The sequence below is a fragment of the Hyperoodon ampullatus genome (assembly GCF_949752795.1).
Source record: "Hyperoodon ampullatus genome assembly, chromosome: 17".
Classification (NCBI taxonomy): Eukaryota; Metazoa; Chordata; class Mammalia; order Artiodactyla; family Ziphiidae; genus Hyperoodon; species Hyperoodon ampullatus.
Genome location: NC_136930.1, coordinates 11,888,332 through 11,913,443, shown reverse-complemented (window position 1 = coordinate 11,913,443; position 25,112 = coordinate 11,888,332). Strand labels below are relative to the sequence as shown.

Sequence of the window (25,112 nt, the reverse complement as noted above, 5' to 3'; positions counted from 1 at the left end):
TTGTAATTTCAATACACTTATTCTTTTAATGAATGTGCAGAGAACTGTATCATTTTTCCATTCAATGAACTTTTCTATAAGATGAAGAAAGTGAAGTAAATAAGTATGGATTAAACAATAACAAGGATAACCTGTCCCCTGAATTACATTAATATGTAATAAGATTTTATTACTTGCAAACGGTTTTTCTAATGGAGCACATTTCTGAAATAATAATGAAAATTTCTGAGGTATATAATTAGATAACTTTTTACTCTACTTATTATTTTTTTTTGTGGTACGCAGGCCTCTCACTGTTGTGGCCTCTCCCATTGTGGTGCACAGGCTCCAGACGCGCAGGCTCAGCGGCCATGGCTCACGGGCCCAGCTGCTCCGCGGCATGTGGGATCTTCCCGGACCGGGGCACGAACCTGTGTCCCCTGCATCGGCAGGCGGACTCTCAATCCCTGCGCCACCAGGGAAGCCCCTCTACCTATTATTTTTAAAGACTACATCTAATCACTAAACTGAAGTTGAGGTATATTTCTTAACAGAATGAACACTAATCAAGAGAATAAGTTTCTTGACTTCTCTTGGCCTCCGTTTTTTTCTCTATAAATAAGAAGGTCCAGATGCCTTCCAAGATATTTTCCAGCTATTAAATTCATTTGATTATCCATTCAGAAGTCCTTAATAAATAGTTACAACTGGGGTGGGGGGAGTGAAGGAACTGGATGAAAGCAGTCAAACGGTACAAGCTTCCAGTTATAAGAAAATAAGTACTAGGGATGTAATGTACAACATGATAGATATAATTAACACTGTGTATGTTATATATGAAAGTTGTTAAGAGAATGAATCCTAAGAGTTCTCATCACAGGAAAAACATTTTTTCCTGTTTCTTTAATTTTGTATCTATATGAGATGATATCAATAGATATTCACTAAACTTACTGTGGTGATTATTGCATGATGTATGTAAGTCAGACCATAATGCTGTACACCCTAAACTTATGCCAGTGATGTATGTCAATTATACCTCATTAAAACTGGAAGAAAAAATAAATAAAAATAAAACTGATGCATTTCCTAGAAATTTTAATTTAAAAAGTAATAAAAATAAATAAATAGTTATAACTGTAAGATGAACTATGGCTCTTTCTTTTTTTTATAAGGTTTTTTTAAATCAGTATTTTAAAACAGGAAAAGATCCTAGTCTAAGTTTCAGATTTTATGGATGAAACGAGAAACAAAATTTAGATCGAAAGTCAACAGTGGGAGAGGAGGAGCCAGAACCCAGGAATTTCTCTTAGTCTAGTTCTTTCTTCAAAAACCGTTCTCCTACAGCAAGGCAAGACATTCTTTACATGATCTAAACCTACATACTCTCTACGTGATTAACAAACAAAACATCGAAAATCACGGTTACATAAATTTTACTCTTTAAAGTATTTTTTGAATAGTATTAAGATGTTTTTAAAAATCCATAACCTTACCAACAATTTACAAATATTTATAGTACTTTCATATAGTCTTTGCATAACTTCGAAAAACTGTGATCACACTGTGTAAGTTTGCATTAAAAGTTTTAAACCCTGATTTCATTTAATGGTATGTCAAAACTTTAAATATTATCATCTTTAGAAATATTTTTTAAATGTACAATATATAGGGACAACCACTATTTGACTGACTATTCAAACTGATTCTAACTTTTCATTATAAATCATACTAAAATGAACATCTTTGTTCTTTTCTGTGAAGGGTTATTTCATTTGCATCAACTCCTAAGTGACATGAATTACTTTCATGTTTGATACATGTTGCCAAATTGCTTTCCAGAAGAGTTGCATAAATTTTAACACCAGTAACGCCCAAGGATGCCCATTTTACCTTACCCTTATTAGTCCTGGCGTATTTTATTTACTTTACATTTTTGTTAATTTGGCAGATTAAAAAACCTCTCATTTAAAACTTTCATTTGCTACTGGCTTCAAGGTTGAACATTTTCCCATGTATCTGTTTACTAAGAGTATTTCTTCATGTCCCTTTTCCTTTCATCTACTAGGGTCCTAAATATCATTCTTTTCAAAAATCCATATGTATGCGCTTTTTTTACATAGACATTATTCTTTCTTATAGTTTGTTACATTTTTTCCCAGCTTGTGGTTTCTCTTTTGACCGACTGCACAGATATAAAATTAAAATATCCTTTTACATTGTCCTAAGAGCAACCATGTCACAGACGTAAGAGTTAACTCTGTTCTCTTAACTGAGAATCCTCTTAGAGCATCAGAGAAAGAAAATTACTACTTTCCAGTAGTCACATCTATTTTTCAAATGAAGATTTTTAACTGTGGGACAGTAACGTTTCAACTCATGACATTACCTTTTAAATCACAAAAACAGAACCATGACAAAATTAAAAGACATTATAAAGACAAAAACATACATCTCTGGTTTTCATGTATATATTTAACAATAGTATTAATCTATTTTAAATTATAAAGGTATGATATTTATATAACACTTGTAATTATACTTTTAATTGCTATATAATAATCCTGAGTTGTTACTGTAATTTATCTTTCTAACATAACTTTCTAAAGTAAATGTTGAAAATATCTTCATAAGAAGGCACAAGCTTACGATATTTATCACAATTAAAAAAACAAGAATATCCTATTCTTTATCCTTTTCAGAAAACGTATTGATTATGTACATATAACTACAGCAATAAAAGTTAGTTGATACCAACCAGCACATGTATATTGATTGCTCTACATCTCAAAACCTGACAATGCAGAGGAAGAGGTATGTAATATTCTGGTTGAAAAGGCCTCTCCTGCTGGCCAAAATTCAAAACAACAGTTGCAATGGTGAATCATGATGAAGATATATGATGATCAAAAAGTAAGATGTAAAGCAAAGAAAGCAGAACACAAAACTTTATGTATTGTGTAATTAAAGTCAGGTAATTTTAAAAATTTCCACATATTAGAGAAGATTAGAAAGAAAATCACTAAAACGTTAAAAATTACTAGGTCTGGTTGCTGATAATACGGGTGATACTTCTAAATTATTTTCAATTTTTTCTTTAATTAACATGTATTACTTTTTATTATAAAAAGTACTCATATGATCAATTTTATAAGAAATAGTGATAAGTAAGGGGTATACACATTTGTTTTTATGTACTCTACAGAGTAGAAAACCTACAATGGATGAAATTACTTTAAGTAAATGTGGTCCTAAAGTTGCCAATAATTTCATCTCTGGGGAATGGTATTTTTTTCTGTTAAAAAATACAATTCCTCTTACTACCTTCTGAGTACTTCTTTCATCCTCATCTTCAGATGGATCTGACTGATGTTTTGGACTGTCCATTTGAAGGAATGCTCTGACATCTGGACTAAAAACAAAAATTAACTTTATTATGACTTTGCATTTCTACAGCTTTTCTCCCTTTTAACATGAAAATAAAAGGAACTATAGCAGCATTTACAGTAAGAAAGTCGAACAAAATCCATTAATAATCATTATTATAAAAGGAATAAGCAAATTAATTTTAAAAATAGAGAATCCAATAAACAAATGGGCAAAGGTATCAACAGTCGGTTTACAGAATAGAAAACCCAAATGGTAAGGAAATTTATGAAGATGCCTAACTTCACTAATAATCACAAAAAACCAAATTAAAACAACAATGAGAAATTACTTTATGTCCACTAGCCAGCAAAATTCAGAAAGACACATAATACCAAAAGTTGGTAGGGATACAGGGAAAGGAACACCCTCATGTATTGCTGGTGAGAATGTAAAAAGAGGGAACTTTTCTGAAAAGCAATTTGGCAATATTTGGTTAAACTGAGTATGCATTTTCCCTGAGGCCAGAAATTTCAGTTCTAAGAATAAACCACACACACAAAAAAATTATGTACAGGTTCAGTGAAAGACATGTAACTAGGATACTCATTGCAATATTCTCTATAGCTCTGAATCAGAAGTAAAACAGCCATCTACCACTAGGGAAATGAGTAAGCAAGCTATGGTAACTGCCTGCAGAGAACAGCAGTCAGCGATCAGAAACAAGGAGCCACAGCACAGCACCATTTACGTGTATATATTAAACACTCACAGACACAAAGCAACAGTCGATAAACAGATAACCAAAGACATATAACAAACATGTTGAAGTGGGCATCACCAGCGGGGATGAAGAAATGGGTATGAAGAGGAAAAAAATGGACTAAAATAAAAGAGGGGCCTTGCATGGACTAATGACAATCCTGAGGAATGATTAAATCTCTGTATCTGCAGTACCTCCTCCCAAATTGTTCTTTTTTTTTCCTTTTTAAAAGTTGAGATGTGTTAATCCCCAAATCCTAATTTATCCTTCCCCTGCCCCCTGCCCTGCTGCTAACCCCTTTGGTAACCATAAGTTTGTTTTCTATGTCTGTGAGTCTATTTCTGTTTTCCAAATAATTTTATTTGTATCATTTTTTTTAGATTCCACATATAAATTATATCATATGATATTTGTCTTTCTCAGTCTGACTTACTTCACTTAATATGATAATGTCTTAGGTCCATCCATGTTGCTGCAAGTGGCATTATTTCATTCTTTTTTATGGACGAATAATATATTACATATACATCACATCTTCTTTATCCATTCGTCTGTCCATGGACATTTAGGTTGCTTCCATGTCTTGTTATTGTAAATAGTGCCACTATGAACACTGGGGTGCATGTATCTTTTCGAATTAGAGTTTTCTGCAGATATATGCGCAGGATTGGGACTGCAAGATCATATGGTAGCTCTATTTTTAAGACACCTCCATACTGTTTGGGATTAACATATACACACCACTATATATAAAACAAACAACAAGGACCTACTGTATAGCACAAGGAACTATATAGTCAATATCCTGTAATAACCTATAATGGGAAAGAATCTGAAAAAGAATATATATATGTATAAATGAACCACTTTGCTGTATACCTGAAACTAATACAACAGTGTAAATTAACTATATTTCAATTCAAAAAATGGTTAAAAAAACCTTGAGATATAATTGACATATAACACTATATCAGTTCCAGGTGAACGACATAATGCTTCTATACTTGTATACATTGCGAAACGATGACCACAATAAGTTTAGTTAACATCCATAACCACACAGTTACACATTTTTTGTGTGTGATGAGAACTTTTAATCTACTCTCTTAGCTACATTCAAATACGCTACCACAGTCCCCATGCTGCACATTACATCTGATTTCTTATTTATTTTATAACTGAAAGTTTCTACCTTTTGACCACCTTCACCCATTTCGCCTACCCCCCACCTCTGGCAACCACCAATCTGTTCTTTGTATCAATTATTATGAATTTGGGTTTAAGATTTCACATATAAGTGAGTTCATGCAGTACTTGTCTTCCTCTGACTTATTTCACTTAGCACAATGCCGTCAGTGTCCATCCACATTGTCACAAATGGCAAGATTTCCAAAATTGTTCTTAGTAATTAAATACAAATAATATACATTCATTGTAAGAAACTCAGGAAGATGAAAAATAGTTTTTAAAAAGGGGAGGGGGGCTGGTGGGAATGTAAAATGCTACAGCCAGTGTAGAAAACAGGTGGTTCTTTGAAAAGCTATACACAGTTACTGTATGACCCAGCAATTCCACTCCTCAGTATACACACAAAAGAAATAAAAACATATGGGCACACAAAAGCTCACACACACACACGTTCATAGCAGCATTATTTATAATAGTCAAAAAGTGGATGAATGGACAAACAAAATGTGGCATATCCATATAATGGAATATTATTCAACTATGAAAACAAATGAAGTACTGATACATGCTACAATATGAATGAACTTCAAAAACATTACGCTAAATGAACAAAGGAAGATTTAAAACTGTATGATTCCATTTGTATGAAATCCCATAACAGGTAAATCCATAAAAATAGAAAGTAGATTAGTGGTTGCCAAGGGTTGGGGGAAAGGGGAAATTAGAAATTATAGTTTCTTTTTGGGTTGATGTTAATGTTAGCTTAGACTTGGGTGATAGAATAAGATAGTGATGTGGTTGTACAGCATTGCAAGTATACTAAAAACCACTATTATACACTTCAAAAATAGATAAAATGGTGAGTTTTACGTTATGTGCATTTTATTTCAAAAAAAAAATTTAAAGGTGGGAATCTTCATTCTTAACACCCCTACTATATTTGTTTTTTCTCTGCACAGTTAAGATCATGCTATATTTTAAATATTTTATTTTACTGTTTTTCACCTAAAAATGCAATGTATTCAATACATCAAAAGGACTTTGCCATGCTGTTAAAAATTCTTTGTTAGCAATCACTTTGATAGATGTATGATGCTGTATTAGGACACACTAAAAGTTACTCAGTGGTTCTTTCACTTTAGGATATATATATATATATATATATATATATATATATATATGGCTTCCAACTTTTGACTGTACAGCTTTCACTACTATAAATAATGCTGCAAGTGACAATCACTGTGCACAACACTGGAATTGCATTTACGATTTTCAGTACAGATTTTTAAAAAGAAAAGTATTTGCTCTGAACTATAAACCATTTTTAGGCTTTAAGTAGTTTGTTAAGCTAATTTCCAGAGAGGTTGTACCAATTTCTACTCTCCTAGCAATACATGAACATCCTGAAGACTTTCTCCACCCTTGATTAAATGTTAGTTTATATTAGCATCTCTCATAGTCTAGTAAGTGAAAAATAGTATTTTAAAGAGACGGAACTCAATTATATTAGTAATTAGTGAAATGCAAATTAAAGCAACAATAAGATACCACTACCCACTCACCAGAATGGCTAAAATTGAAAAGACTAATGATACTAAGTGTTGGTGAGGTGACCCATGTGATCTCGTACACCGATGGTGGAAGTGGAAATTGGTACAATCACTTTGGAAACTATTTAGCATTATCCACTAAGATGAAACATATATACATACTCTACAACCAAAAATTCTACTCAAAGATACATCAGAAATGCTTGCGCATGTGCAGCAAACGATATGTTAATGTCAACATTACTCATTAGAGCCAGAAAAGAGAAGTAACTCAAATGTCGATCAGCAAAATTGTGGTATATTCACGCAATGGGGTATTATACAGCAATGGAAATGAACAAACTACTGTATAGCTATATGCAATAACACTGGTGACTCTCAATTGTTGAAAACAAGCCAGATACAGACCATGTAATATATGATTCTATTTATATAAAGTTCAGAAACAGGGCACATTAATCTATGCTGCTAAAAATCAGGAGAGTAATGACCTTTGTGAAGGAACAGACATTGAGAAGAGGCATGTGAGGGGCTGCAGGGGTGCTGGCAATGTTCTATTCCTTGACCTGGGGTGGAGAGGGAGGATACTCAGATGTATTCATTTTCTCGTAATTCATTAAGCTGTACAATCATGATTTGTGTTCTTTTCCATATGTGTTATAATGCAATGAAGCTAAAATAAGGTGTTTTTGCTTCATCTGCATTTCTTAAACAGTAAAGAAATGTTCAGCTTCTCTGGTAATTAATCAGCCATTTGCATCTCCTCTTTTGTAAACTGTTAATGTGTTCTTTTTATTTTTTTTTGGTGCCTTAAGTATATTATCTGCGTGAGCTCTTTTATTAAGTATAGTTATCTACTGTCCTTTATCATGGGAAACTTTTTATATTTTTGGTTTTTAATTTCACTTGTAATTTTTGGAGGTCAAAAGTTTTTATTAATCAAATTTGTCATTATTTTACTTTGTAATACATCATTCACTACCAATATCCTCAGAAAACCCTTTTCTATCCAAAGGTCAGAGAAATAATAATATTTGAGTTTTTAAATGATTTTAAATTCAATTTTAATAAGTTATCTTAAAAATAACCTTTTCTCTATTGAAGTAAAGCTATTTTGGAAGCACATATCCCACACATAATAAGAATAGACACAGAGATGGTGTTCAAGATACACTTGCTGATTGGCTTCTCCTCTTACTCTCTTAAATCTGTACTATTTTATAAACAGTTTGATGTTCAAATGAAGAGTGTGAAAATTAACAAAGTTCCATTAACAGATGAGATCCAGAAAATGTGAAATGTCACTTTTTATTAAAAAGAAAATGTCAGTTAAACATTAAGTTGGGAAAAAAAACCTCTTGGCTGTTTACCTTGGGGTGCTGAAAAATGTCCTCTACCTTAAACGGAATAGTGGTAGTTACAAGGTGCATACGTATGTAAAAATCTATGGGTAGTATACTTAAAAATTGTGTATTTTATAGTATGATGTTAAAATAATCAAATTGGTTTTAGTTGAATTTCAGTATCAAATATAACATCTTTATAATACTACACTTCTAGATCCAAAATGAATACTTAGAATTTAACATATACTGTCAGAGGTTCTGAGCAACACCGTTCAAAATACCAGGAGAAATAATAAACACCACCGCCATTTATTCCACACTTATTCTATAGGAGGCTCTGTCAAAGAATGAGACAAATTCAAGCTCTCAATGTACGAATTTCAAACAAGTCAGTAATATGCCAATTCGAAGTAATTTCAAGTGCATATAACAAGAGTTAAACATTAGAAGGGTAGATCTAAGCTGAAGATAACATAGAATTTGTCCTAGGGAAAAGACATAATGTTTAAAAAATAATTATACAAAGAGCCAAGTAATAACAGGCTCTTTGCTAAGGAACACACCAGACATAGGAACCCTGAATTCAAGGATCCTGCCCAATTCTGTGCTCCTCCACCACCTGCTGGGGGCTCTGAGTGGAAAGTCGGCTGCTCCCCTTTGCACGGGCTAATCCCAGAGCTACAGAAGGTGCTGGACCTCCCTGTGACCCTCGTCCTATCTGTGAGCATCAGGGGAAATGAAAGCCAGAGCACTGGGCAGAAGACCTTGGTCAGAGGAAGTCCAGCTCCAGTATTTTACTAATTTAGTAAATTAAATTAAGTTTAAAAAGGTCAGAGCACCTGCTCAGAAGATAGAAGCCCTCTTTAAACTATAAAGAACTATAAAATGGTAATAACCGTTCTGAGGACAATTGCTAAAAATACAGTCCTTCAGTGTTGTGATTCTGAAAAGACTGTTAAAAGGTGTCATGTCTGCATCAATGTCCACAGGCAGCCTTTACATCTACCCAGACAGGTGAGCTGCAGAAACGCTCCCCGGATATTCTTCTTGGTCCTCTTTATTCTTCTTAGAATGTTAATACTTTATACATACTAAACAATATAAGTAACATACATGCACATAACAAATCACAATAAACATAATGAACACCAATGAACCAATTACCAGACTCAAAATGAAAATACATCTCAAACCATGGATCTACCTATACGTTCCTAGGTATTTCTGATATGACCCACTCTTCTGCCTTCACAGGAGCTGCTGGCCTACCAGACACACACAGGGCTGGGAAAGCGCCCTCACGTTAAGTGGATGCCTGGAAGGTTGTGCTGAGGAGGCCTGGAGGCCTTGTCTGGGACGAGAGAACACTGACCCGGGTCAGACAAGAAGTGGTAGCAAGTGTGCCTGGCCCTCGCCAACTCCTTCAGCTTCATCTCCTTGCCGTAAACTTACTCTGTGTTCCAGTCATCGTGAAATGTTAATATGTGAGCATCCTGAACAATTGCAGGCTCTTTGTAGACTCTGTTACAAGCACTGCTCCCTTGGCCTAGAATGCTCTCCCTAGCTTTCTTCTTGAAAGACTGCACATCCTTTAAGTTCCAGGAAGACTTCCTTGACACCCACCCACCCCAAGAAGAGTTGGCCACGTTTTTCTCTGTTGTCCTCCAGATTTTTATCATAAAACTCTCTTTACTTTAATTGCTTGTTTCTACACCTGTTTCTCCCACTTACCTGGAAGCCTATGGCCCTGGAAGGTAAGGATAACACTCATTTCTCTTTTTATTCCCAATGCACACAGAGGTACATACAAAATGCTTTCTCAATGCACGAATAAATGTAACATTAAATAATTAGCAAAATGTTTTAACTGCAAATTCCTTTCAAGTTTAATCTACAAAAAAAATACAAGTACAATAGGAAGAAAGAAAATAACTAGGGCCTTGAGTTGATGGAGAGAAAAGAAGATTAAGAATACCAGAGGAAAGGGGTTTCCCTGGTGACGCAGTGGTTGAGAGTCCGCCTGCTGATGCAGGGGACACGGGTTCGTGCCCCAGTCCGGGAAGATCCCACATGCCGCGGAGCGGCTGGGCCCGTGAGCCATGGCCACTGAGCCTGCGCGTCCGGAGCCTGTGCTCCGCAACAGGAGAGGCCACAACAGTGAGAGGCCCGCATACCACAAAAAAAAAAAAAAAAGAATACCAGAGGAAAAATTCTTGAGGAAGATTTCACAAAAATACACAGCATAATAATATTCCACAGAATGTATAAAACCTGTATCAGTAGCTTATTCAATAGTCTTAGGTTGGGTTTCAGTGCCTCCTTAGAACACAATGAAAATTACTTACTGGTTGTAAAGTTCTGGATGCCTAACTAAGTTCTGAATGAATTCATTCAGTCCCGCTCTTCTCTGTTTAATAAAATCTGTTAAGAGAGACAATACTATTATGATTATTTATATCAGACTGTAATTATCAATACAGTTACACAAGAATAGACAAGCACAAGATAGTGAATTTTGATCAAGAAGTTATTTCTTAATTCATGTTTCTTGATATACAATAAGGAATATATATATTCCTTATCCTTAAAAATATATATTTTTTAAATCTGTAAATACAATGATTATAAAATTAAAATACAGCAGGTAGGACTTCCCTGGTGGCGCAATGGTTAAGAATCCTACTGCCAATGCAGGGGACATGGGTTCGAGCCCTGGTCCGGGAAGATCCCACATGCCATGGGGCAACTAAGCCCGTGCGTCACAACTACTGAGCCTACGCTCTAGGGCCTGCAAGCCACAACTACTGAGCCTGTGTGCCACAGCTACTGAAGCCTGTGCACACAGAGCCCATGCTCTGCAACAAGAGAAGCCATCACAATGAGAAGCCCGTTAACCGCAACAAAGAGTAGCCCCGGCTCACCGCAACTACACGCGCAGCAACGAAGACCCAACATAGCCAAAAATAAATAAATAAATATATTAAAAATAAATAAATAAATAAATAAATAAAATAAAGCAGGTAACATATTCCCCAAAAGAAAATGCTCCAAAAAAATGCCTATTTTAGGTTCTAAACAGATTCACTACAAAACTTGGAGACACTTTGCTTTGTCCAACTCCTCGTGTACTACCAGGTAATGAATAAGAATTAACACTAACACTGGTGGCTGAAAAATCATGCTAACTTAAAAACAAAAAACAAATGAAACCAAGAAATACTGAAATCCTTGCAACTGGAAATGGTGATTAACTGGTTGAGTATTACCAAAACTCTGCTGCTAAAAATAGGTTTTTATTTTGTATAAACTGATTTCTCTTCAAATAGCAGAAGTTAAAATTGAGAAATAAAAGTGATTTTCTATGTAAGTCATTGAAGGCTAGCATCATGCCTATAAAAATTTTTTTCTAACTTTAGCCCTTAACACAGTGTCTTATAATGTACTTAACTGATGTTTGTGAATGAATTAAAAAAATACCAAACAAATGATTACACATTCTAGCATTCACAGTCTCCAAATTTCATATGCCCCATCCCTTATTTAACTCAATTGTTTTGTTACTTTGTAATTTTATTTTTCAGTAGTAAAGACAATCTTGTTTTGTTTTTAAAACTACCAAAAAAACGTAATTTATATATTGATTCCAAGATCCTATCAGCAAAAGGTTTGATATTAAACTATTTAGAATATAGAAGTATAGCTAATTCTGTGTATACTCTACAGAAAGATCCTTAAATTCAAAATGAAATTTTAACTTTGAAAAGTATAGGCAGAAATAACCCTTAAAATCTGCCTCAAGTATGTAAAACTTATCTTACAGAGGTTGGTAACCACCAACATAAAGTGGGAAAAAAAAGAAAAGAAAATGACACGCATGGACTTAGAAGCTGCAGCATAAGAACTCAGAAAGATGTATGGAAAAACTCTATATGGTAGCTGTCAAACACGAGGTTAAATTAAAAGGACAATTTCTTTCATCCTCTAACTGTCCCATCTTTGGCCAGTGAAAGCTCCATCAATTGGGTTCCTGTGTCCTTTTGATAAAACCTCAGTATTCTTGTATAGCTTCTTTGCTTTCAGGCAAGATATCCTAGGACCATCTTGTACATTTCTTGCCCAGCACCTGGAATTGCCACTTTTCCATGGAACTCTGGTTCCTTTAAGGGGGAAATGGTATTTAGAGATTACAACCTGGATGCTAAGGGTGTTTGCTGCTACTTATCTGTTATCGTTTTCAGGCATTTCCAGTGGAGAGTGCTGGGAAATATGTATTGTTTTAGAAAGAGAAAAATCAATCATGATTTCATACTGTATTCCCAAGTTTAAAATTACAGGATTTTTTACTTAAAATCTTTGATTTTATATTTGTGTCTCTTTCCTCTTCTGCTTAAAATTTTGGTTCTCATGATATTAACATAATTACAAAATAACTCTATATTATCAATGAGACTACTGAATGCAGGATAAAATTTCTTTGTATCCTTTTTTTTTTTTTTGCCATGAGGAATATAAAGCTGAGTTTCCATGTTTTAAACTCATTTAAAGTAATTATTCTCCATGTTTCACCACCAATCAGAATGCAGTTATATTTTTTCCTTGTTTATTTTCAGTTGTTAGAGACTTCAATATTGTTGCATTTGTTTTTGTTTTTAAATTGTTTAAAATATGCAAAGCTGTGCAGAAGATTCATCCAGGGAGGTCTAACATCCACCTCTGTTGTCTCCAGTTGGCCTCTCCCTCCTTAAAGTCATCAGTTTTTAGTTTCTGGTTTATTCTTCCATTATTTCCTTTTGAATCTTCACATCCTTTCCTACACAAAAAATATACACTGTCCACATCCACACCTTGTTTTTTCCACTTAACCAGGTATTCTGGAGATCACTCCACAGTAATGCACAATGAGCTTTTTTGTTCCTTTTTACAGCTGTATCATATTCCAATACTGGAAGGGTATTTCAGTTGTTTCCAGTTTTTGCTATGAAAAACAGCATCACAATAAACAGTCTTGTACATACATACGTACATACATCATTTCCGATGCAGTTTATCTTTAGAATAGATCCTTAGAAATGTGATTTCTTGGTCAAAGGGAAATGCATATATAGTTTTGCTAAATATTACCAAATTTCATAAGGTTTGTACGGCTTTGTATTCCCACCAGCAAAATATGAGAATGTCTGTTTAGCCAAAGCCTAATAAAATGAACATCCTACCAATCTTTGGTTTGTTGAGTATGACTTAGATTTGATCTCCCCAATGAAAGGCTTTCCAAAAATCTATAACATATAGTCTACTTCACTGTTGCCAAGTCATATACAACATGCTCAGGATTGATTTCAAAATGTTCTTCAATAAAAATCAATTTTTAGTAACCTACCAAACATAAATACCACAGGGCACTCTCTGGTATTTTGCCTTTAACCATGAAGTAGCAATGCTGCAGGTCTTTATCTCTTTGCCTTCTTCCCTGGATAAAATGATTCTGACTTTAGGGTTTAACTAAGGGCTCCACAGAACTCTAACCCAAGTTCAAGCCTCATGTTAATCACTAATATGTAGTTTGAGTCCTCTTAAATGTCTTTCTGTCACTTCAAATTAATGAATTCTCTCATTCACCCAGGCCTGACACTTCAGTTATCTCTGATTCTCTTCTCTATATGTCTCCTTTACCTAAGCCATCACCAAGATTTCTTACAGATTTTTCATTAAAAGATTTCCTACACGTGGCTCAATTTTTAGCCCCATTTCCACCTGAGTTGCAGCTCTCATCACCTAATTTGAGGCCTACTGGAATATTCCCTTAACCAGCCTCCCAGTCTCTATCTCGTTTTCCCTCTGCTGTGCCTACTATACATTATACACTGCTGGTTTCACATCATGTCGCCACTTCGCTCAAATATCTCTAAGGCCCCCATGTTGCCCTCCACGATGTTTTTCAACCTATGCTCCACAGACATACTTCACTGCTACACCAACAAAGCAGCTCCGTTTTTATCTGTTCTACACATTACATTTTTCTGCATCAGATTTCACTAGGAAAAAAGTATTCTACAGCTAAAAACAAAACAAGAGAACAAGAATACAAAAGCCACTGGCCTACAGAATCAATCCATGGAATGTATAATTGGCTTTGCTGTGCCAACTCATTCGTCTCTCTTTATTAATGGATTCATGTATTCAAGTAATATTTATTGAGAATCTAATATTTACTAGGCACTATAATTAAATAAAAAAGATAAAGTTATCTACCTTCATAAAATCTACAGCCCGACAAGACAAACTGGCAATAATAACAAAGTGTGCTAAATTCTCCCAAGAGAAAAAAAATCTACATAAAATAGGGGAAGTGAAAAAGAACAGAGGAAACAAGAACCCTCTCCAATCCTGAGGTTCAGAAAGTGTAAAAAATAAAGAGTCTCCAGCTGAGAGGGTTACAGGGGATTCCAGCACCCTGGGGGGGAAAACTCAGTTTTAATTAAAGCAAGAATGTGAAAGAAATAAGAAGACAGAGAATAAAGGAGTTTGTTCATCGTGGGCAGAACTGCACAAGGTACAGGGAAAAGGTCTGGGAGGAAAAGGAATGGTATAAGGTTAGGTTGTAGAGAGGAAGCAAGATAAGCCATTTCAGAGCTCCTACATAAGGAATCACAGGTCTGATGGGTTACAAGGTTACAAGCAAATTAGTTGAGGAGGTAAGATGGTGGGGAGGGAGGAAACTCGATAGCATGTCAGGATCCACCTGTGGCATAAACAGATGACTTTACGCATAGAATTTCTGGTGGATAGAGACTTCTATCTCTCTATAGGTCGCCATTTGTGTACTGGGTTAATTTCTTCTAGATTCTAGTAAAAAAAAAAAAAACAAAAACGTTTGAAGTTGAGGCTTCAGACATATATACAGCCTCCAGATTTCTGAGATCCTATGTGTCATTAGGCTCCCCAAGGGTGAACAATAGGACATTTTCTTGGTATCCCATTCAGAGGCCTGCAGGGTGCCGTGTACAGAGTACACATTTAGTAAATGTTTCATGGTTAGAAAAGTACTGCCCATTATCCTTAATAATCAATAGGTTTATCTGAAGCCAGACTGCTTGAATTTAACTTCCAAATCTGACTTTTACTAGCTGTATGCGACCCTGGGCAAATCATTCAACCTGTGCCTCAGTTTCCTTACCTATAAAATAGTGGTGATAATAATACCCACCTCAAAGGGTTGTTGTGAGGACTGAATGAATGAATATAAAGTGTTTAAAAACAACGACTGGTACACAGTAAGCACCTTCCTGAGGCATTATTTTCATAGAGCATGAGATCCATTAGCTGTGTAACGTTATACTACTATACACTGCAATGAATATGTTAACTACTTTTTCAAACTTCAACCATCACTTATGGCTGGTCTATGAAGTTATTGCTTACCTGGATCAAAATTATCACCAAATATTCTCTTGGCAGGAATCTTCAGGGCCATAGCAGGAAATTGTTTCCTTAACTAGAATTGAAAACATAACATTATATGAACTTAATTTTATAGGTCTTCCAGTTATACATGTAGCAAAACAAAATACAATCTGATTTTCAAAAAAATCCGCTGTAAGAGTTTTTTGAGTATATCATGATCAAATGTACAATATTAAACTATACCAATAAAATACCATTAGTCTGACTAATCCCATTTTGTCCCAATAAAACACTCAGTATCTTTGTGACCTGGAATAAGTTACTTAACATCTCTGCGCTTCAGTTTTCTTGTTGCAAAATGGGGATAATCTTCGCACTTACCTTAGTGATTTGTTGTGAGGCTCAAAGAATATCATTTATGTTAAGTGCTTAGACTAGAACCTAGGTTTTGAATATGTTACTCACCGTTTTGTTACCTCAGGAGATGTGATGTTTGTGTTCTAAGTGAACACACTGACAATTGTTTTCTGAGAAAGCTGACGAACGAATTCTGCTTTCAATACCCTCTGCTCTAGCCTTCCTCCTATTAATAATTGTTTCTCAGATTTGCTTATACCCAGAGAAAGAACAACTTCGTCATGAAGGAATTAAATTTGGGGCAGTAAAGCCATAAAAATGGGTAAATGCTTATTTGTACTGTAAGCTTGATGTCAAAAAACCACACATACACAGTCTTACAAATCCTTGCATTCCTCTAGTAAATTTAGATGTTTTAGAAACAACAACCAAACATACACTATGTATACACAAACACACACACACACTATATATATACCTCCACTGACAGGAAATACAAATAGGAGAATGTATTAATCACTCTACACCATGAGCATGTTATCAGCAAAATTCAGAATGAAAAATGTGTAGACAAATGACCCTGTTTCTTTCAACAAAAAATTGTAAAAAAAAAAAAAAAAGGAAAGAGAGGTGGAGGGGAAAACTTAGTGACTAAAAGACAGGTCATAAAATCAACCATATTTCAACAAAAATTTTTTTAAAAAGTTAAACTAAAAAATAAACTTATAACAATTTGTTTAAAAAAAAGACACTTCATAGACTTATCAACCAGTTTATATGACATTAAGTATCTGACATTAAGACATTATTGCTAATTATTTTTAGATGTGATAATGATATTGTATGTATATTTTTTAAAGAATCGTTATCTTTTTAAAGACGTATACAGAAATATTTACAAATGGAAAGACATGATGTCTGAAATTTGCTTCATAATTACAGTGGGCTGGCTAGGGATAGAGATGAAACAAGAATGGCTGTGTATGGTAATTGCTGGAGATGGATGGCACATTACATTATTTTCTCTATTTATACTAGTCTCTCTACTTCTGTATGTGTTCAACAAGCTTTCAATAAAAAGCTTCCAAATGTAAACTACAGTCATAAATACACATTTAAACTGACAGTTAACATTTTACAGATTGGAAATTTCACTTTTTTCTTTATTCTAAAAGGAGCATAGGGAAAGAATTTGTGTTTTCAAACTTGGAGAAATCCAGTCCAGGTTTAGCTTCACTTCTGTAGTTTCAAAGAACACAACTGATACCATTCCCCTGTTTTTTTCTTAGCTCCTCACCACAGAAGGCAGAATTGGAAGGAGTTATATAAAAAGAGAGGAAGACACAGAAAATGGGAAAATAAGAAAAAAGATGAAAAAAGGAAGAGAAATACAGGAAAAATGAGGGAGATGGATGGTAAAGACTCAACTAACATTAGGGAGAATTTTCTGCAAAAAGCTTAACATGGGTTGCTTGACGGAAAGAGAATCAAAGTGATCATGTGGGAGGAGTGCCCCAAATACACTTTCCTACTTTACCTTTATAACTAAAGATACTCAAATATTAACGCCTAACTTTCATGACTTAAGGAAACACAGGAAGTTGTGCAGCTAGACAACAGTTGATTCATTCTGGCTCATTTAGGAAGTAATTTGCCTCTTAACTGAGATATGCTTACCTTCCCCCATATTTAAAATATGTTACAAGTGATAACCTATAGACATATATCCATCTAACACTATTTTTAAAATCAAGAGACAGGGATAAGAAAACTGAAAAAGTTAACTTTTAAAATATGAAACAGCTTTTTCTGGAGGATGCCTAATAATCTACCATTTTTACAATAACAACATGAGGAGATTTCTATTTATTGTTAGAGCAGAAGAAATTTAAATTTGTGATTTGAGGCCCAATTGCTTTTTTTTCTTAACTGAAGCAAAGCTTGGAACCCAGAGCTGTCTCAATAACCTGGGGTATCTAATGGCCAATACAGGCAGTGTCCTCTGGCCTCCTACGTATGCATAACCTTAAAGGCAATGCTCTCCACAAACACTGGTCCCTGTGTAAGATCTGGCCTCATGTGTTACAGTGACCACGGTGCTCTAGCTTCCTACGGTAGAAACTGTAACTGTAAACACTGAATGAAAAATAATATCTGAACTATGAATATATAAAACAGGTTTTAGTTATTTAAATAACTAATGATCTCAGGTAACTGTCAGGCTTTTGAAAGTCAACATTCATTTCAGCTGTGTTAGCTACTTAAAATCTGGAACCTTAGACTAATTTCTAACAGAGAATGAAACCATGGAAGGTAGGTAGGCTTATGAAAGACTTTCAGACCTAAAGCTTATAGTTGGGCAATTTCACCACAAATAGCATGATGATTAACACTTATTAGAAAGGTAGGTAGAAAGGATTTATTTCCAATCTCCTATGACATTGAAATGTACTTTAAGCTGTACATTTAGTTTTCATATCTTCAATAGTTTATCTGGAACTTCTCAACAGTCCTCTCTCCACCGTTTTTGGTAAGAATTCCAAAGTTAGGATGTTTTGAAGAACCTCTTACCCTTTTCTGCTTATCTGATATATATATTATTTAATTATCAAATAAATCTCATTTTCCACTTTTCTCAGGTGTTTTAAATAAAAATCTTGTAGACTGACTGTTACTTACAGTGTTGTGAAGCTTATCGAACTCCGCATATCTTCTGAAGACAAACCACTCACTCCTGCCCACTGAAACCAGAACTTTATAAACCTGTGGAAATAAAAAATAACAAAATAAAATTTGATCACAAAAAAAACACATTAGCTATTTACATATGCAAATAACCTGTTTTCATACTCATGAAACTGATATTAGACATTACTTTTTTTTTTTTTTTTTTTTTTTTTTTTTTGCGGTAAGCGGGCCCCTCACTGTTGTGGCCTCTCCCGTTGCGGAGCACAGGCTCCGGACGCGTAGGCTCAGCGGCCATGGCTCACGGGCCCAGCCGCTCCGCAGCATGTGGGATCTTCCCAGACCGGGGCACGAATTCGTGTACCCTGCATCGGCAGGTGGACTCTCAACCACTGCACCACCAGGGAAGCCCTAGACATTACTATTTATGCATGATTCTCCAAGATACAGAAGTATACCAACTGAAACACTTATTTTATCTTGTTGAAAAGTGTTTTATTTTTAAAATGTTATGAAATATTTCCATAGTTTTCAGAGAATAACACAATGAATACCCATGTACTCATTATTTAGATACTCTGAATTCTAACATTTGGCCATTCTTGTTTCAGATTTTCTTCCCCCAAAATAAAACATTATAGTTTCAACGGATGCCATTCTGCTCTCTTCTTCCCCAGCAGTAACCACTACCACGAAATGATAAAGTATTTTCAAAAGGAATGCCTGGAACACAGTAAACACTAAATTATTAGTTCTCCTTCTTTCAGGGCATCTTTTACACAGTATTTTTCAAACTAAGAATTTATCCTCAGATTTCCTACTACCATCTTAACCTATGTTTAATATTTTCATATATACATAATTTCACATGACCATAGCCAACAACCCTATGAGGTAATAAGCAGAATAAATATTACAACCCCCATTACAGATGAGGAAATGATGGCCCCCCAAAGTTAAGTAACTTGCCCAAGTTCACAGACTTGTGAGACTAAAATCTAAATCTTCTAACCCTCCATGCACTAGAACAAGTATCAAATCAACAGTTATAATACAGAATTAACTCTCATAATTCATCCCACAGATATTCTCAGAATATAATTCAACATACCAATGTACAGAAAACAATTTGGAACCCCAAAGATCTTTTATAATTTCTAAAGAGAAAAATTACAAGTATCCAGGTAATACGAGGAGAGGTTCACTGATGTATGGCTTGGGTTATCAATCTCATATTTTACAGTGAAGATTACGGGAAAGAGATATTTACAATACAATTGTCTATAGTCTGTTAGATAACAGAGTAAACCAGGCTTATTTTAGAAGACGGGCATACAAATATGTGTAAACTATCCTTTCCCACAAAAGACTGGAAAGCTACACTCACCAGTTCATAGTTAGATAATACTGTGAAGAAAGATCTCCCTGATACTGCATATGATTATAATGTAGGAATTCTGCAGTATTGTTGAAGATATGGTCACATTAACAGGCCCCTAGTACGAGGGGCCCCAGAACATAAAGCCATGTCCCCCTGTGAGAAAGGGATCAGGTCTCACCTGGAAAGTAAAGCGAAGTCATTGTATCAGTTACCTGGATAAGTGATGAATCACTTAAGTAGAGAGAAAAAGAGCATCCAGGCACCCTACGTGAGCTACAGGGGTAAGAGGATTTTCTGGTGTTAACTCAGAGGACATCAAGTTGTCCTAAAGGAAGCTACTGGGTGTAAGATATCAGAATCGTTTATAAGATGACACTGCTCCCACGGGAGAGAGTGCAGAAGTAGAGGAAAAAGAACCTAGTCTGGGTGCTGACAAAAGTTGAGCCATGTTTTTAGGAGGCGACGACAGATTTATCTCCTACAGCATTCAGGATCAGATAGGCCTGGAAGCAGTCCTGCTACCAAAGGATCAGATACTTAGGTTTATATGATTACGAGATTCTTCAACAAACAGCACTGTTTGTGCTGACTTCCCAGTGGGATAAGGTGGCTTCCCATAGATACTCAAGTACAGCCAAGATGAGAACCCAAACCTAGGTTCCAGGCCGAAGCAGTTCTGCTGCAACTCTATTTACAGGAGCTTAAGATAAAGCCCTGTGAGGTTATTAATTAGCAGGATGATTTATGAACAAGGGCTTATTAAGTAAGTTCTAATAAAATACCAACAGGCAAAAACAAAACCTCTTCAGGGCCTCCCTGGTGGCGCAGTGGTTGAGAGTCCGCCTGCCGATGCAGGGGATGCGGGTTCGTGCCCCGGTCTGGGAGGATCCCGTGTGCCGCGGAGCGGCTGGGCCCGTGGGCCGTGGCTGCTGAGCCTGTGCGTCCGGAGCCTGTGCTCCGCAACGGGAGAGGCCACAGCAGTGAGAGGCCCGCGTACCACAAAAAAAAAAAAAAAAAAAAAAAAACCTCTTCAGATTTTAAAAAACACTCTCATTTGCAAAAAATACACAAAATTTCACAGAAACAGTACAATAATAACAGTACAATAAATCTTATTAAGTTTTTAAAAAACTATTTCCTTATTGCCTGTCTTGCCCCACCAGAATGTAAGTTCTTTGAGAGCAAGGGCTGTATCATTCTTGCTACCCACTGTATTCCCAGTGCCTAGAACGCCCCTGGCATAAGACAGAAACTCAAGGACAATTTGTTGAGTGGATAAATGAAAGTATAATCTAGACTTGGTTTAAGTCAAGACATCCTAGAACACAGTGCATTTCTCTGTAAAGTCGTTTAAAAGACACACGAAAACTAGAGTATAAAAATATTATTGAGGGGCTTCCCTGGTGGCGCAGTGGTTGAGAGTCCGCCTGCCAATGCAGGGGAACACAGGTTCGTGCCCCGGTCTGGGAAGATCTCACACGCTGCAGAGCGGCTGGGCCCATGAGCCATGGCCGCTGAGCCTGCGTGTCTGGAGCCTGTGCTCCACAACGGGAGAGGCCACAGCTGTGAGAGGTCCGCGTACCGCAAAAAAAAAAAAAAAAAATTATTGAATAGTTAACGCAGTGTCTATTTTTGTTCCCCAATAGTACACAGACATGCTGAAGCTGGACAGAGTCTGTGCTGGGTGGGGTCGGGTCTATCTGTGTTGAGTAGAACCAAGTTTCCTGAGGACTGGGGACTGTACTGCAGTGATCAGCAACTAACATGTGAACTTAATCCTACTTTTCATTGAACTTCAATTCAACAAATGCTTACTGAACGTCCAGCTCTGTTCTAGGTATTGGTGAAACAATAGTGAGGGAAGTTCTTGCTTCAAAGAACAAATTCAGGGAAAGCACACATAAATAAACCCGAAGTATGTCAGGTGGTGATAACTGCTATTAAAAAACTACATAGGGTAAGCAGGACACAGTGTGAAAGGGGCAGAGTGGGAAGATGCTATTTTACACAGGGTGGTCAGAAAAACCCTCTCCAACAACAAGGCAACGTCTGAGCATCTGAAGGAAGGAAGTGAACAAGGGGATCTGAATAGAGCCTTGGAGAACTCAGGGGACGCCTCTGGGGACAGCTGGTAAGAGTGACGCTATAGGCCTCCTCGACCTTTTCACAGAAGACATGGAAATACCTCTACCACGAAAAACAAAAGGACACCTCAGATAACCCACCGCCTGTATTTGCTATGTATGAACTTCCATCAAACTTGGCAGGAGGTTATGCCCTTGAAGGAGAGAATGGTCCAAAGGTAAAAGTAAGGAGAGGGAAGGAAGGAAAACTTCACACACTCCACTATCTTATGCTAAATATACCGACCTCTTGTTTACCGTCAATATGATGTTTCTAAAACTGGCTTATACAAATGTGAAAGAAATGCTAAAGATACTGCTGCAACATCTGAGGAGAGGCAAATGGCCAGACACACACTGCAATCTCTCTGCTCTGGGTTTCTATGCAGGGTGTGGAGGTATGCTTATTAAGGAAGGGAGAGGGCTTCCCTGGTGGTGCAGTGGTTGGGAGTCCGCCTGCCGATGCAGGGGACACGGGTTCGTGCCCCGGTCCGGGAAGATCCCACATGCCGCGGAGCGGCTGGGCCCGTGAACCATGGCCGCTGAGCCTGTGCGTCCGGAGCCTGTGCTCCGCAATGGGAGAGGCCACAGCAGTGAGAGGCCCGCATACCGCCAAAAAAAAAAAAAAAAAAAAAAAAAAGAGGAAGGGAGAACAGAAGACAGAAGGGCTGTTTCCAGCTCCTTGTCTGAGGCTCTGGGAGAAAACCACCCTTGGGGGGCCCCACCCCACCTAGTTAAGAAGGCGGAGTGGGGTGCCCCCAAGGGTTTAGTTTAACCCCTCAGCTTTCCTCAACTCCCACGTGACATGGACCTGAGCTGAAAGTCACTTGTCATGGCACTCAGCTGGCAGGGGCCGGGTGACCCCCTGGTCAGAGGCCAGGGTAGACCACCTGAGTCAGGAGAAGACGGAGGGCACGCAGAGCTTCGGTGGGGTCTACAGCCATCATGAGTCAAGGGGAAGCTGAGTCAGCAGTCAGTCACCACGACCCTTGCCAAGCCAACAGAGGGCAGATCACCAATCAGTTCATCAACTGCAGATGCCAGCAGTGGATGCCAACAAAATGCCCAGGGCTGGCAGGTCAACCACAGCTGGATGTTTGCCAGACCCGTCACTCTACACCTGGAATGGCAAAGATCTAGACGATGACAAGAATGCCAAGCCTTCACCAGGCTACCATGAGGTCAGTCATCAACTGAACAAACACTGTGAAAGGGGACACCTCTCCTGCCACAAACCATGATGCCAAGTTGGAGAAGGAGTGTGTGTTCAAATAAGAGAAAGAGAGCATAATGAAGGCAGCCCGGGAATTTTTACTTAGAAGAACTGCTTAAATTTTAGCTCAAACTGTTGAACAGAATTGGGTTAAATGAATTTCTTCACACTGCTCAGTGGGTGGGGCCTTACAAGGCCGGCCAGATCAGTTACAGACACAATAAATGACATTTTTTTCAGGGAGAGGAGGACAGCAGATCTCTGTATATACTAACAAGACTACTGGAACTAAATACAATACGTTTCATTACACTAATTAGAAAAGTGACTATTCTCCAAATAGCGGTCACTGATACACTGACTCAGCCAAATATTCATCGTGCTTCTTCTTTATAAAGTCCTACAGTAGATACCACGGTGATAAAAAGTAAAATTAGAAATGGACTTTACCTTTATGGTGAAAAAATGAGATAGAATACTCATTTAAAAAATTAAATATTTTTTAAATGGAGACAGAAAATGACAAATATCTTAAGAAAGATACTGTGGAAATTTCAAGACAGTGGTTCTTCACATGGGATCAATGAGTTTTGGAGTCCATTGACCCCCTGAGATATGATGTGTCACAGAACCACGTGTATGCACATTTTCTGGTGAGATGGTCTATCAGACAGTTTCACAAGCTTCTCCAAAGGCAGAGAGGTAAACAGGCAAAACTCTGCACTAAAAAAGGAAATTGTATTTCATTATAGTACACAGAGAAGACTGTGGAGGATATATCATTTGAAAGATAAGTAAAATCTGCAAAGTCTGGGGAGGCCATGCTAGGTTAAGGAAGAACAGCAGAATCGGAAATATTCTCTACGTTCCATTTTGTTCCATATGGTTTACATTACATACTTACAGTAAACCTCTTCTTTTTCTCTCTGTGTTCATCAGAGCTGGGAATGCTTACACTTGGACAGCTTTCCTTGTAGTCCATGGTATAATCCCTTTGAGTTTACTGCCTCAAAAGGACACCAAAAAGTGAGTCCGAAGAAATAGTCAGCAGAGGACAAACACAATTAGCTAATCCAAAACATAAAACCTCTTGAGGTAATGTTCAAATTCCATCATGCAACCTTAACCAACAGAAAAAAAAAAAAAAATTAGCAAAATGATTTAAAAATACCGTGATTTGCCATTCCTTGCTCACAGAACCCATTTTATGCTTATTCTGGCAGGAATTTACTTTTGATCATAAGTCTCAGCCCAGGTGAGAAACACAGTTTCTGTTATGTCTCTGTCAATAGCTAAGTCACAATCAAACATTTACGTCTCATCTACCTTCTTTTCTACTAAGAAACTCCAGGAGTTTATACACCACGGCTCATATGGTCTAAGGGCTAACTCTCAACTAAAAGGACTCTAGTTTGATGGATTTAAGAGCAGGGTTTTTCAAAGGAAGGTTTTCAAGCTTCTAGCATCAAGATGAACAGGTGAAGTTTGCTTCAGATTAGGAACCTGTATGGTAAGCTAATTATTTACCCCCCATTTTACAAATGAGGCAACTGTCACACAGACAGGTTAAATGATTTGAAGCCAGGCTGTCTGGCTCCAGGGTCCTGACTCTTATCCACTGGGCTAGGCTGCATTTTAACAACTATGGATAATTCTTATGCACTGGACCCCTGGTCACAGATATTACAGTAGATCTTCATACAAAACAAATACAATTATGCTAATATTATCATCCCACCCACGGACAAAGGGCTCAA

At 36.8% G+C, this 25,112-nt stretch overlaps 1 protein-coding gene across 2 annotated transcripts in view; it reads right to left on the bottom strand.

Moving 5' to 3' along the window:
- LOC307065741 (serine/threonine-protein kinase Sgk3) overlaps window positions 1-24,346 on the bottom strand; it is a 50,178-nt gene extending 25,832 nt beyond the window's left edge. For both annotated transcript variants that reach the window (XM_079722660.1, XM_079722661.1), the window contains exons 1-5: window positions 24,260-24,346; window positions 18,633-18,716; window positions 15,615-15,687; window positions 10,541-10,616; window positions 3,304-3,391 (exon numbers count right to left, since the gene is read on the bottom strand). In XM_079722660.1, the coding sequence (XP_079578786.1) occupies window positions 3,304-3,391; window positions 10,541-10,616; window positions 15,615-15,687; window positions 18,633-18,716; window positions 24,260-24,337 (399 nt within the window). In that variant the 5' untranslated portion in view covers window positions 24,338-24,346. The remainder of the gene's footprint in view (window positions 1-3,303; window positions 3,392-10,540; window positions 10,617-15,614; window positions 15,688-18,632; window positions 18,717-24,259) is intronic.
- Window positions 24,347-25,112: the final 766 nt, after the last annotated feature.